Genomic DNA, 13842 nt, shown 5'->3' on the forward strand with positions numbered 1-13842 from the left:
TCGGATAAATTTGAAAATGCTTTATGTACAAGTCGCACACACATAGTTCAGGACTTTTCAACAATGTAAGATTTATACATTTTGTACATCAGCTGACTAGAAACTTTCACTGACAATACTAACAGAAATGACATCTCGACGGACATTCAAGCTGTTTAACAAATAACCAAACATTGTAACTTGCCAAATTAGAAAAGATACACTGAATGTGCCTCAAGAACCTTTGATGTAGTTACAACAGCCAGAACATGTTCAGGTGTCTATTTTAACAAGCACAATATTACTGTGTTATAGTACATATATAATGGGTGTTATAAAATCACATGTTCCTACATACGGACTGGTCAGATTGTAACGATTCAACTGAAGTCATTACGTGTCATGTTGTACAATATTTGTTTATATATAACTATAGAGCTCCACATGTGCCTGCAGTTGTTGGCAGAAGGACAACTGGGGGCTGGCTTTGACCAATCTTGCTTACATGAAAAATGAAAAGTTATGTTTCCATTGAAGGGTTTATAGTCCCTGACATGAATACCTTGGTTAACCCCTAGTAGTAAGGCACAGTGACTAACACAACACTAGAGCTCCATTCCAAATGAAAATAAATGCCCTACTGAATGTAATAATCCCAAAAGAGGTCAAAATAGTTTTTAACAAACATGTAGTCTCTATCATTGTGTCCTCATTTGGAAAGGATGTTCAAATGTAACCACCGTACATCAATTCAAAGCCATACTGAACATTACAAACCCCAATTAAGATAAATAAATGCTACTGCTGTTTCAGTATCATGGATACAATCCTCAGAAAGTTGTTGGTGAATTGTAATTTATAATGATGGTACCAACAATGGGTAGCTCCTGTATGTTCCCTCCATCTTTACTGCATTGGAATTGATTGGCCATGATATTTGGGAAGAGAATATGGGATATTTTGTGCTGCATCCCTACACGGATGCCGTTGGGGTGGTTCACTACAGCATCTGATATTCACAGGTGGGTTTACTGGTCTCCTTCAGTGATCAGTTTATTTGGTCCAGAAAAATAACTTAGAGCACTGCTAAGAGTTTTTTTTTTTTTACCAGAGTCAACACCGCCTGTGGGTTGCATCTCCTCTCCCCCACACACGTCTTTAGCACAAAAGTTTCCCTACGAATGTTATGGCTAATCAATTCCAATGCAGTAAAGATGGAGGACCGGGGTGGTACCTGTTTTTGGTACCATCGTCAAATGACATAATTCACCAACCACCAGAACGTTTCTGATTGTTTCCGTGATTCCGGTGTTTACATTTAAGAGGTTAAGTACCCATTATTTGGGGACCCTATTTCATTTTTCAGTTCAGTCTGGTATGAGAACGGTAGCCCCTATTTGCAAAAGCAGGGTGTCTGCGGAAAGCGGAGTATCTTTGCTGTTGATCTGTGCCTTAGAAGCTTTGGTGAGTTACTGCCATATATGGACATAAGGGCTGGCCGAGCCGATGACCTCGTTTCAAGATGTCTGCTACCTACATTCCGGTTAGCCTTGTGAGGCATATACGAAATCAACATGGAATACGTTGATTCATACCGTAAACCAGGATACCACATATCATGAGGATGTCTTATTTGTATGCATGTGACGTACAGTTATTGATCACCACCCCCGTTGATTTTACACAACGTGTTCACCAAACAGCAAAGGTAAACTTCGATTGGGTCTGTGTTTGAGCTATAGCTAAATGGGGGTATGACATTCATCTCTAGGTTGGTAGGAACAAATCTAGCCTATTGCCAAATGTATCTGATGACATATGACTTAATGGCAACATCGAGTCACTCACTATATTTGCGCATGAAAAATATGATGAAAACACATTGGATATCCCCTGTATGTCCGACACCCCGCAAATGTTTGAGAGAGGTTGGTGTTGTAGAAATTTAGTTTTTATAGTGAACATTAACCTTTGGGCACATGCAGTGTGCAAAAACAGTGCAATTACCACATTTAGACACTTTGGAGAGGTTGAAAGGACACTTGAATAACACCATCACAATGTTTGAGTGAGGTTGATATGGTAGAAAGTGTGTTTTATACTGAACAAATTGCATTAAGGGATTCCAAATATGTAATAGCACTGGAATTATCTAATTTACAAACATATGCCGCTTTGGAGAGGTTTAGGGACACTTGGAAACGTTCTGTGACCACACCTGACACCACTTACTAAAACATCTGCCATTTCTAGTTGTTAGGTCTATCAATCCCATTTTTTTCCTGATATTGTTCACATGTTGTGGAAGCCATCACATGTGTTTCCAGCTCTTGGCATCAATAATTCACTTATAGCTTGTCAATGAACTATTACTTTAAAAATGAAAATGATCTTGTGTATTCTGAACTATGTAACTCCTATCTTCTGATTCCCAGATGTCATCTTTTCAAATATACCACGTTTTTGCATGTCAGAATGATGTAATTACACATGAATAGTAGTTACCTTTGAGTATTTCTATTTAGGAGAAAATCTACATTTTGCCATTACATCTAAGAGGATAAAAACAGCAGCACAATTTGATGTCTGCTGGCCAGTCCAGTTGTCAGCCAACCAGAAGTGATGAAGAAGAGGAAAAGGGTGAGGTGTGAGGTTATTGGTACATGCAGGTACGGTGCCCTAAAGAGAAGCCCAAATTATACAGAGGATGGAGTAGGTTAGCCTGATCCTAGATCTGTTTCACCAATGCCAACTCTAAATTATCATTAGCTGACCAGCTGAGTTGGCAAGACGGCACAAACAGATCTGGAAACAGGCTATGGGTGGGGGGAATGAGCTGAGAAAGATTTGTTGCATATTGTGCTGTAGTAACTGGCTAGAGCGTTAACCATGTGTCAGCTGGTTTAACCATCGCCCTCATCCTCCTTGTCCTTCTCTTCCTCGCTCGGTAAGTCCGGCAGTCGGAAACACTCCTCAAAGAAGTTGACCAGTGATTGGCTCAGGTGTTGCCGAGTGCCATCGCTATGCAGGAAGTGTCCCTCGTCTGGGTAGATCTACAGTACAAAAACAGAAAATAATGTAGGTAACACAATATTTGACACCCTGCTCATTACGCCTTCATTGCGATGTCCTAAACATGTCGTAAAGCTAAACTGTCAAGCCTACCTGTAAAGAGTAATTTGCCTTCTCGTTGATTAAATGGTTGATGAATTTTGCAGAGTGCTGGAAATGGACTTTCTCTGTAGGGAGGGAGAGCAGGTAACAGGATTTGCAAGATGTTTATATTCAGTCACAGTACTTCAACAACAATCAGGCTCAATCAGTTAAAATTACTTTGACAGTAACTTAGGCGATGCCCAAATAGGAGTTGGATAGGCAACAAAAACAGGTCTGGGACCAGGCTAACGTATTGATAGTGTTTAAAGTAATGACTGTACCATCAGCGGTTGGATGGATAATCATGTACTTCCTGTCCATGAGACGACCTGCCCGATGTGCTAAACTGGCCATCTGAAGGAAAGAGAATGCCACCATGAAATACATAGCATCTTACACATTGACTGACTAGTGTAAATACAGTGTGTGAACTGTTGTCTTTACCGAGTATATTCGAGAGTCTGTCTTTGGTGATCCAAGGTACCTCTCTGAAAATGCTGAAGCTGGTGAATAAAGAAATAACACACACACATAATATCATGTTATACGGCACTGTTCATAGAACAATTTATAGTTTGTGGGGATAAATTATTTGTGCAGTAAGAAATTGTGTTGCTAAAGAAAATAATCACGTTATACCGTATAACTCAAAATCTGTGATGGGTGAGACGGCGGCTCCACATTTAAGCAGGGAGTCATCAGAACTTAAAAGCATTGTGGCCAAATACCCTCCGTAAACCTATGGATAGATATGTTACAGTATCAAGTTTACTGAACCGACAGTACAGAAATGCATTGATGACATATCAAGGCTAGAGACTCCAGATACACCACTCCAAAGGTAGTTTCTTCCCAATTTAAGTACAAACTGCATACACACTCAAACTTTCTATAGACAAAGGAAGACTGAGTGCCAAACAAAACTTTTTTCAGTGCATTACTTCTGGTTAAAAGTAGGCCACTACAATAGAGTGCCATTTGGCATGTACCCCCCCTAGATATGAGAGGGTGAGCTTCTGCTCTATTTTCCAGATGGAGTGAAAGCCCTCGTCCACTCTGAATATACACTGCTCAAAAAAATAAAGGGAACACTAAAATAACACATCCTAGATCTGAATGAATGAAATATTCTTATTAAATACTTTTTTCTTTACATAGTTGAATGTGCTGACAACAAAATCACTCAAAAATTATCAATGGAAATCACATTTATCAACCCATGGAGGTCTGGATTTGGAGTCACACTCAAAATGAAAGTGGAAAACCACACTACAGGCTGATCAAAATGAGGCTCAGTAGTGTGTGTGGCCTCCACGTGCCTGTATGACCTCCCTACAATGCCTGGGCATGCTCCTGATGAGGTGGCAGATGGTCTCCTGAGGGATCTCCTCCCAGACCTGGACTAAAGCATCCGCCAACTCCTGGACAGTCTGTGGTGCAATGTGGCGTTGGTGGATGGAGCGAGACATGATGTCCCAGATGTGTAAGACGCTTTTATGCAAATCGAACCCACCACCCTGGCGTGACAAGCACCATGCTCTACCAACTGAGCTACTCTTTCTTCAGCTCAAATACAGTACAAGAATTGACAAGAAGGGAAGTAAAGTGAACCCAATTACGTTTTTTTAAATAAGTAGCTAAGCTTGTTTTCTTCAAGCATTGATTGTCCTTACCTTTCCATATACTCCCATTCGACTTTTGTCGATGTACATTTCTTTGGATATCAGTCTGGAATAAAGAAGAAAAAAACAATCAATGCTTTGGTTGGAAGGTCAAAATAGGTATTACATTTCCAACAACACAGTAACGAACGTCCTGAAACAAACACATCATAATCATGTTTTCCCACTATAATTCAACTGTACCTGCATATATACTGAACAAAAATATAAATGCAACATGCAACAATTTAATATGTTTTACTGAGTTACAGCCCACCCACTTGGGGAGCCAGGCCCAGCCAATCAGAATACGTTTTTCCCTACAAAAGTGCTTTATTACAGACAGAAATACTATTTTATTACAGACAGAAATAACCCCCCTCCCCTCAGACAATTCCGCAGGTGAAGAAGCCGGATGTGGAGATCCTGGGCTGGCATGGTTACATGTGGTCTGTGGTTGTGAGGCCAGTTGGGCATACTGCCAAATTCTCAAAAATGACATTGGAGGCTTATGGTAGAGAAATTAACATTAAATTATCTGGCAACAACTCCGGTGGACATTCCTTATGTCAGCATACCAATTGCACGCTCCCTCAACTTGAGACATCTATGGTATTGTGTTGTGTGACAAAACGGCACATTTGAGAATGGCCTTTTATTGTCCCCAGCACAAGGTGCATTTGTGTAATGATCATGCTATTTAATGAGCATCTTGATATGCCTCACCTGTCAGGTGGCTGGATTATTGGCAAAGGAGAAATGCTCACCGACAGGGATGTAAACAAATTTGTGCACAGAATTTGAGAGAATAGATATTTCTGTGATCTTTTATTTCAGGTCATGAAACATGGGACCAACACTTTACATGTTGCGTTTATATTTTTGTTCAGTATAAATACTGTAAGACGTAACATGGTATTAGTATATTATCATAAAGTAGGACCATTGATTTGAACTCTCAAGGAAGATTCTACTGTCCAGGTGTCTGTCTCTCACCTGAGTGCCTCCATCTGGTCCCTCTCCTCGATCACACCCAGTTTCCTCCTAATGTGGTGGAGGAGCTTGGTGCCCTGGAACCCGGACCCGTGGCCATCGAAGCGGATCACAATGGTGCTGTAACTGCTTACCAGCACCGTGGCCCAGTCCACACGGAACTGCTCTGTCACCATCTGTCCGCCAGGTGTTCCGTCTCTGAGGGAAACAGATGACAGGCTGAACCAATGTCCCCATTATAGCTCTCTGTGACAGGGTCCAAAGTCATGAGTCCAATGCCAAAACGGAATGTGCTATAATTCCTAATGTAATCCCTACTGGGGTTGGTGTGATTCATAGATAGTATGTTTATATCTAGAAAAACGTGTGTGGGGGTAGTTATTGCCATACTTACACTAGTAGCAGTAGGGGATAGTGAGCTGTGTCTATGAAACCAGCTGGCTTCAGGATCTGCATTGTCAGAGCTGCAAGAAACAAGACTGTGCATTTGAATGTATTATGGATCCCCATTAGCTGTTGCCAAGGCAGCAGCTACTCTTCCTGGGGTCCAGCAAAATGAAGGCAGTTATACAATTTAAAAAACATTACAATACATTCACAGACTGTGTGCCCTCAGGCCCCTACTCCACCACAACCACATACTGTATATACAGTACAAAATCCATGTGTACGTATGTTATTGTGTGTGTGTGTGTGTGTATGCATGTGTCTGTGCCTATGTTTGTGTTGATTCACAGCCCCGCTGTTCCATAGGTTTTTTTTAATCTGTTTTTTTAAATCTAATTTTACTGCTTACATGAGTTACTTGATATGGAATAGAGTTCCATGTAGCCATGGCTCTATGTAGTACTGTGCGCCTTCCATAGTCTGTTCTGGGAAGAGACTGTGAAGAGACCTCTTGTGACATGTCTTGTGGGGTATGCATGGGTGTCCGAGGTGTGTGTCAGTAGTTCAAACAGACAGCTCGGTGCATTCAACGTCAACACCTCTCATAAATAAAAGCAGTGATTAAGTTCATCTCTCCTCCACTTTGAGCCAGGAGAGATTGACATGCATATTATTAATATTAGCTCTCTGCGTACTTCCAAGGGCCAGCCGTGCTGCCCTTTTCTGAACCAATTGCAATTTTCCGAAGTCCTTTTTGGTGGCACCTGACCACGCGACAGAACAGTAGTTCAGGTGCGACAAAACTAGGGCCTGTAGGACCTGCCTTGTTGACAGTGCTGTCAATAAGGTAGAGCAGCGCCTTATCATGTACAGTCTTCTCCCGATCTTAGCTACTGTTGTATCAATATGTTTTGACCATGACAGTTTACAATCTAGTGTTACTCCAAGCAGTTTAGTCACCTCAACTTGCTCAATTACCACATTATTTATTACAAGTTTTAGTTGAGATGTAGGGTATTTAGTGAATGATTTGTGCATACTGTTCTTCTTAAAGGCCCAGTGCAGTCAAAAATGTGATTATCCTGTGTTTTATACAGTACCAATCAAAAGTTTGGACACACCTACTCATTCAAGGGTTTTTCTTTATTTTTAATATTTTCTACATTGTTGAATAATAGTGAAGACATCACAACTATGCAATAACACATATGGAATCATGTAGTAACCAAAAAACTGTTAAACATATCAAAACATATATGTGACTCGTTTCAGGAAACTAGGCGTATGTCGCGGGTCACCACTTCACAGGAGAGCCATTTGAACAGAAACTTTTTTTTGAAAATGCATTTTTTGGCAGAAATGAACTTTCATGTGCCTTAAATATCTGTAAATATATTTAAAAAAAAATTGTGAACCTAGTTGGTTAAGCCACAGAAAAAGTGAGAAACCTTCCCACTAACCATGATTGGCTGAGATAATGAGTGTGTTGGACATGCCGAGAGAAGAGTTCAGATTGGTCTGCTATATAGAGGCTTCTGTCTATTTGAGCTGGTCAGTATGTGTTGGTAATCCTGTTAAATGCAGCTTTTTAAAAATGTATTGTGTAGTGGAGCTGCATAAGTGTTGATAGCTAAAGAGATGGAGAAAACACCTCTCTCCTTAAAACTAAGAGCAACCATGGCATGGCATCCGTGACATGGAGACATGTCCATCATGATGATGTATACGGGTAAGATAGTCTAGCTAGCAAAATGTTCAGATATTACACGTTTCTAATTTTGACAGAAAGTGGTTTCGTTTCAAGCTAATGTGTACTGTTAGCTAGCTAGCTGAGATTATTCGTATCTCAGAGCCGTTTGCTTTGCTAGTTAGAGCCTAATGTTAGCTAGCTAACATTGAACCTAGTTGGTTAGCTACCACTACCAGCAGATTCATGCAAGGCATGATACCTACTGTAATCATCTATGGTGATGGTCTCGTACTCCACTTTGGGCATCTGCATGCTGTGGTACGTGTTATTCACTCCCTCGTTAGTCTCCAGGTCCAGGACCTCTGCAGTGACATGGAAGAAACAGTCTTATTGTTCACTTACAGTACTGTCTGAGTGGCAGCTTCATGAAGCATCTAACACATTTCCCATTGAATGATGTGAGATATAAAATACTGAATAAAAGGCCCCTCAGCTTCAGTGCTCTTTATGGTACAGGCCAGGTTCAGGCCTCATGACACTCACTCTGTATGTCTTTGGTACTGTAGATGGCAACACTAGGTACATCAGGGCCTGGATAGGGATATATGTGGAGAGGGAGAGAGAGAAAGGGGTGGAGGTTGTCGGTTATTATAGGATGAAGCATTTTAAGGTTCAGATGAATGGCCTCAAATGGAGAAGCAAAGAAAACACTCACTTTTTTTCTGTAGCATTTCACTTCAAATCAGAGCTCATTCAAAAATGCCTCTGGTTTATTCCACGAAGGTACGTTTTGTGTCCATTTGGTATATTGTGCCACAATATTGCATTTGAAAGAGTGTTAAATTAAATGAAATGTCCTTTAATAAAGACCCCATGGAGAATTTTAAAATAATAAAAAAAATTGATATGATTAAAGACTTGCTAAACTGCCCAAAATGCAGCCCCTGTGCACCCTCTGTTACTTCTAAGAATACTTTATCCCACTTAACCTCAATATTTCTCCAAGATGTCACCATCATTGTCATTTAAAGTAATTTCTGAAGATTCATATTTATTTAATGTGATTAGTTTTAATTATGTTCCTCATTATAAGGTCAACCCTGTTACATGAACTGAACTCTCGTTTAAATATGTTTTTTTTAAAGAAACATTAAACATCTAATAGTCTAATCATAGTGTAAAAGCCGGTTAACTGGTTCTACTCTTTTTGGCCATTTTGTGGTGTTTTGTGGTAGAAAACTGAGCGGGTCAGGCACAGATAGACAGGCTACAAATGTTTGAACAATTCGTTTTTTAAGAAGCTTTAATTGCCACTCCCTGATGCACATAACAAGCTTCCATTCCCCCTGTCACAAGGGGATTTATGGCTGATTTAAGATGAAATCGTCAACCCTGATACAGTCAACCCTGATACAGTCAACCCAGATACAGTCAACCCAGATACAGTCAACCCAGATACAGTCAACCCAGATACAGTCAACCCAGATACAGTCAACCCAGACACAGTCAACCCAGATACAGTCAACCCAGATACAGTCAACCCTGATACAGTCAACCCAGACAGTCAACCCAGATACAGTCAACCCTGATACAGTCAACCCTGATACAGTCAACCCTGATACAGTCAACCCTGATACAGTCAACCCTGATACAGTCAACCCTGATACAGTCAACCCAGACACAGTCAACCCAGACACAGTCAACCCAGACACAGTCAACCCAGACACAGTCAACCCAGTTACAGTCAACCCAGACACAGTCAACCCAGACACAGTCAACCCAGATACAGTCAACCCAGATACAGTCAACCCGGACACTTTATTTGACACTTAGGCACTTACTGTTGTAATTTTTATTTAACCTGTTGAGATGGGAAAACTTGTTTTTATGAAGTTGAACATGTGCTCTTTATAACAGAATGTTAATGTAACTTTTTTTATTAAAAAATAAATTTACATTTCTCAAAAGGCACTGAATTGGTGGAATGAGCACTCTGTTTCTCTTACCATCTTTAGTAATGCAAGTCTAGAAATAATACCTCTCAGCCAGCCATGTGTCATTACTGAGAAGCCACTGTCTGTCTGTAGCACCTTGGGGAGCAGCTGAATGAATACCCACCCGGCTGTTATTATTACTCCAGACAGTTAGACCAGGGCTGGTCTCCTCTCACAAGAGCTAATTAATGAAATATGGTTGCTCTTTTTCCTCTCTGGAGCGGGCCCTCTAAACAAATCAGCTGTCATGGCAACCCCACTAGTAGGAGAAATAAGGATGATGAATATTCTCAGAGGAAATGAGAACACAGACTTAAACAAGGCCATGGGCCCTACTCTCATTCTATAGATAGACCCTGTCTGACACACAGGAAGCAGGGCAGGAAATAGGGCTCTATGCCAACTACTGTAGTTTGATACACAGCAGGAACAGTTTTTAGGGTGCAGGCTGGCGATTCACATTTGGCAAGGGGCTTGAATTATCTGACTGGCAAATAGAAACACTGGTTAGTGCCGACTGCTGTCACATTCAATAAAACCTTTTGCCACAGCAAAATATTTTGACTGAGCATGTTTAGTGTCAGTGTAGATTTTTAAATCTACACTGACACTAAACACCCTCTAAAACCCTGTCAGCATAGTGAAAGACTTCAATGTATTTGTATATCAAAATATATCAAAATATACTGATTCAGTTAAGTGCAACATATGCTGCTTAGTGTTCAGGATTCAAGGTCAGGAGCACTCACCTTTACAGTTGAGCAGGAAGTACTGCATGTTGTGGCTGAAGGAGCCGTCCACATAGCCACACTTGAACTCACACGACAGACAGCAGCGATTAAATGGGCCATTGGTGTCCGCACTGACACAGGATAGATACAGTAAACCACGCTATTAGCATTATACGCTATTAGATTTTTAAAAAGACACCTAAATAGTGATCTCACACAGAATAACCATTAGAGAGCTAAATCCCAAAATGTAATTATACCTGTAGAGGTGTCGTCGTTTTGGATCATCCTCTGTGCTCAAAAAGTATCTGTAAAACATTGTGATGAAGATCAGTTTGGCGTTTAATGACCATTACCTGAACAAGACAAGGTAAGTCAAATACCCCTGGTAACATTTGATCAACTATAAGCAATAGGAAATCATATGTTCAATTGGAAACCATAATGGTACTATTTGGTCATGTTGCTGTAATGTATGGGTCGGAAAGGCTTACATGAGCTGCCTTTCTTGGCTGTAGGCCAGTATCTGAGTCACGTCCCAGTCTCCTGATGTCAGGGACTGCAGAGTGTCTGTGCTGGTGTTGGGCTGGAATGGAACAATACATGTCAACATGACAACTACACGTCTGGATAGAAGAGCTGGTTATCTATAACAGCTCATACAGACCAGGCTGGGCATATCCGAGGCCGGGATTCAATCCAAGGTACATTATAGGGCAGCGCATTGAACTTGACTTGCGCTGCGTTTACCATGAGGTAGACGTGGGGGGAAATGCTTTTAAAAGGTGCGTTGTGGGCTGTCCAGTGCGCTGCTCTAGAATGCGGCTACAGTTTAAGAGAAGAGAACAGACTGAGGTGTTTTACCTGGGAGGTGGACATGGAGATATGGAAGAACTTTCCCCTTCCACCCTGAGGAATAGCTCTGGTGAAGAAGAACTTGTATCCATCATGGGAGAAGAGTGGCTCCTCGTTCTGCAACAGGAAGAGAAAGAAGTAGGTGGGTGTGTGTGAGTGAGTGAGGGAGGGAGTATATTGAGACAGCTCAACTGTTAAACTGCACCTCTGTCCTTCCTACCCCCTCCTCCTGTAATGTATGTATTTCACTGGATCGTTAAAAAAAAATGTGTGTTGTGATACATGTTATGCTCTTAGTGTTCTGATCACTCACCTGTCTGTGTAGCCAGCCCTCACTTTCATCCTCATGTTTCTGGAAAAATAACAGGGCGGTTACAAAATGAATACTGCATTCATGTCCACCGTGCTTTTTCTCAAGTTACATACTGCAGTATTTTATTTGAATGGAGAGGACGGAAAATAAGGACAACTTGGATTGTGATTGAGGAGGCATGAAAGAAGTAGGGCTTAATGTCAGAGAGGGTGGCGGTGTGTGTGTGTGTGTGTGTGTGTGCAGGCGCGTGTTTCACCTTGGTGCACACTCCTGTGGTGGCCTCACACAGTGTCAGTATGGAGTTGTTCTGAGCTCTGTTCAGCCAGTTGACTGCCAGCTTGGTGCTGGTGGCCCACTTTACCATTGTGATGTAATATTCTCTTCTAAAAGAAAGAATGGAATGTGTTACAACTTACTTACAATTTTTCTCTGCAGGATTACCTGAAAGGTGACAAGTTTGCATCTCTGCTATTCCCTACGGGGTAGTAAATATGACCTTTAACCTTGTGTCACAGTGTCAGTCAGTCAGTGAGACCCTCACCCTATCCTGGGGTCGTCTGGCTTCTTCATCTCCACCGTGTGAAGGGGTCCGTTCAGACTCACCACAGACAGGTGTACTACAGGGTTGTCCTCCCCAGCCTGCAGGGGCAGAGACAGCTTATGCCAGAGATCATATCATTCTGTGGGTTATACAGTATCTATAATGACCATTTCTGTCTGCGTGAAGTGGACTGTCAGATCCATACGACTATATAAGAGTTGATCCCTTTTCTGAACATTCTGCACAACAACACTACGTACTCATTCAAAACCACTAACCATGAAAAGTCAAGGCGGTGTAGAGCAGAAAGGACCGAGAATATTGATGAGACTGTATCTAGGACCTACGGTACCTTAGGGTAGTGACACTCCAGCCCTGTTGGATACAGGGCGCCAGTGAAGATGGGGACCTCCATCTTGCGCACCAGCGTGTCGTTGATGGTGGCATAGGCCAGTCTGAGACCATCTGGAGACCACCAATGGGCTATGTGGGTCTGCAGTATCTCCTCTGTAACAGCATACACGCCCATAAACAATTAACTACTGTATCACAAACGATGTCCATTTATCATTCAAGACAATCGGCCCTCTGTAATTATTGGGACAGTGAAGCATTTTTTCTTCTTTTGACTCTATACTTCAAAGGTTTGATTTGAAATTAAACACTGACTATGAGGTTAAAGTGCAGACTGTCAGCTTTCATTTGAGGGTATTTTCATCCATAAAGGACAGGGTGTTACCTAGTCAGTTGTACAACTGAATGCCTTCAACTGAAATGTGCCCTCCAATAGAAATGAATGGTAAATAATGTATTGTATCAGTTTGGAGTCACTTTTATTGTAAATAGTATGTTTCTAAACACTTGTACATGAATGTGGATGCTACCATGATCACAGATAATCCAGAATGAATCCGTAACTATGGTAGCATCCACATTCATGTGGAAGTGTTAAAATCATATTATATTCTTATTTACAATAAAAGTGACTCCAAAATGACACAATACATTATTTACCACGTGTTTCTTTTGGGCACAAAATAATCTGAAACACAACCAAAACAAACAGCAAATGCATCCAACAAATTTGTAGAGTCACAAGCTTGATATAGTCATTGTGTGCTATGAATATAGAACAAAATAGTTAACGTTTTATTACTTGAATACACATGAATTTGTCACAATACTTTTGGTGCCCTAAAATGGTGGGACTATCCACAAAAAGTGTTGTAATTTCTAAACAGTTCACCCGATATGGATGAAAATACCCCAAAATGAAGGCTGACCGTCTGCACTTTAACCTCATAGTCATTGTTCAATTTCAAATCCAAACTTTTGGAGTATAGAGCCAAAAGATTTTTTTAAATGCTTCACTGCCCCAATAATTTCGGAGGGCACTGTATATGTAGTCAATGCTGTTCATCGACAACAGCTCTGAATTCAATATCATAGTGTCCTCTAAGCTCACAACAAAGCTCAGGGCTCTGGGACTGAACTCCTCCCTAAATAGCTAGGTCCTGGACTTCCTGATGGCTCACTCCCAGG

The 13842-nt window shown here is 41.2% G+C and overlaps 1 protein-coding gene across 3 annotated transcripts in view; it reads right to left on the reverse strand.

Annotated features, from left to right (window-relative positions):
* Positions 1 to 5: 5 nt before the first annotated feature.
* Positions 6 to 13842, reverse strand: part of LOC139376123 (A-type potassium channel modulatory protein DPP6-like) — a 117189-nt gene continuing 103352 nt past the window's right edge. For all 3 annotated transcript variants that reach the window (XM_071118333.1, XM_071118331.1, XM_071118330.1), the window contains exons 9-26: positions 12653 to 12807; positions 12301 to 12398; positions 12016 to 12142; positions 11760 to 11798; positions 11456 to 11563; positions 11086 to 11177; positions 10852 to 10899; positions 10610 to 10722; positions 8410 to 8457; positions 8130 to 8228; positions 6184 to 6253; positions 5793 to 5987; positions 4809 to 4863; positions 3775 to 3874; positions 3580 to 3638; positions 3417 to 3489; positions 3145 to 3218; positions 6 to 3032 (exon numbers count right to left, since the gene is read on the reverse strand). In XM_071118333.1, the coding sequence (XP_070974434.1) occupies positions 2883 to 3032; positions 3145 to 3218; positions 3417 to 3489; positions 3580 to 3638; positions 3775 to 3874; positions 4809 to 4863; positions 5793 to 5987; positions 6184 to 6253; positions 8130 to 8228; positions 8410 to 8457; positions 10610 to 10722; positions 10852 to 10899; positions 11086 to 11177; positions 11456 to 11563; positions 11760 to 11798; positions 12016 to 12142; positions 12301 to 12398; positions 12653 to 12807 (1703 nt within the window). In that variant the 3' untranslated portion in view covers positions 6 to 2882. The remainder of the gene's footprint in view (positions 3033 to 3144; positions 3219 to 3416; positions 3490 to 3579; positions 3639 to 3774; positions 3875 to 4808; positions 4864 to 5792; positions 5988 to 6183; positions 6254 to 8129; positions 8229 to 8409; positions 8458 to 10609; positions 10723 to 10851; positions 10900 to 11085; positions 11178 to 11455; positions 11564 to 11759; positions 11799 to 12015; positions 12143 to 12300; positions 12399 to 12652; positions 12808 to 13842) is intronic.

The sequence above is a fragment of the Oncorhynchus clarkii genome, chromosome 20, assembly GCF_045791955.1.
Source record: "Oncorhynchus clarkii lewisi isolate Uvic-CL-2024 chromosome 20, UVic_Ocla_1.0, whole genome shotgun sequence".
Classification (NCBI taxonomy): Eukaryota; Metazoa; Chordata; class Actinopteri; order Salmoniformes; family Salmonidae; genus Oncorhynchus; species Oncorhynchus clarkii.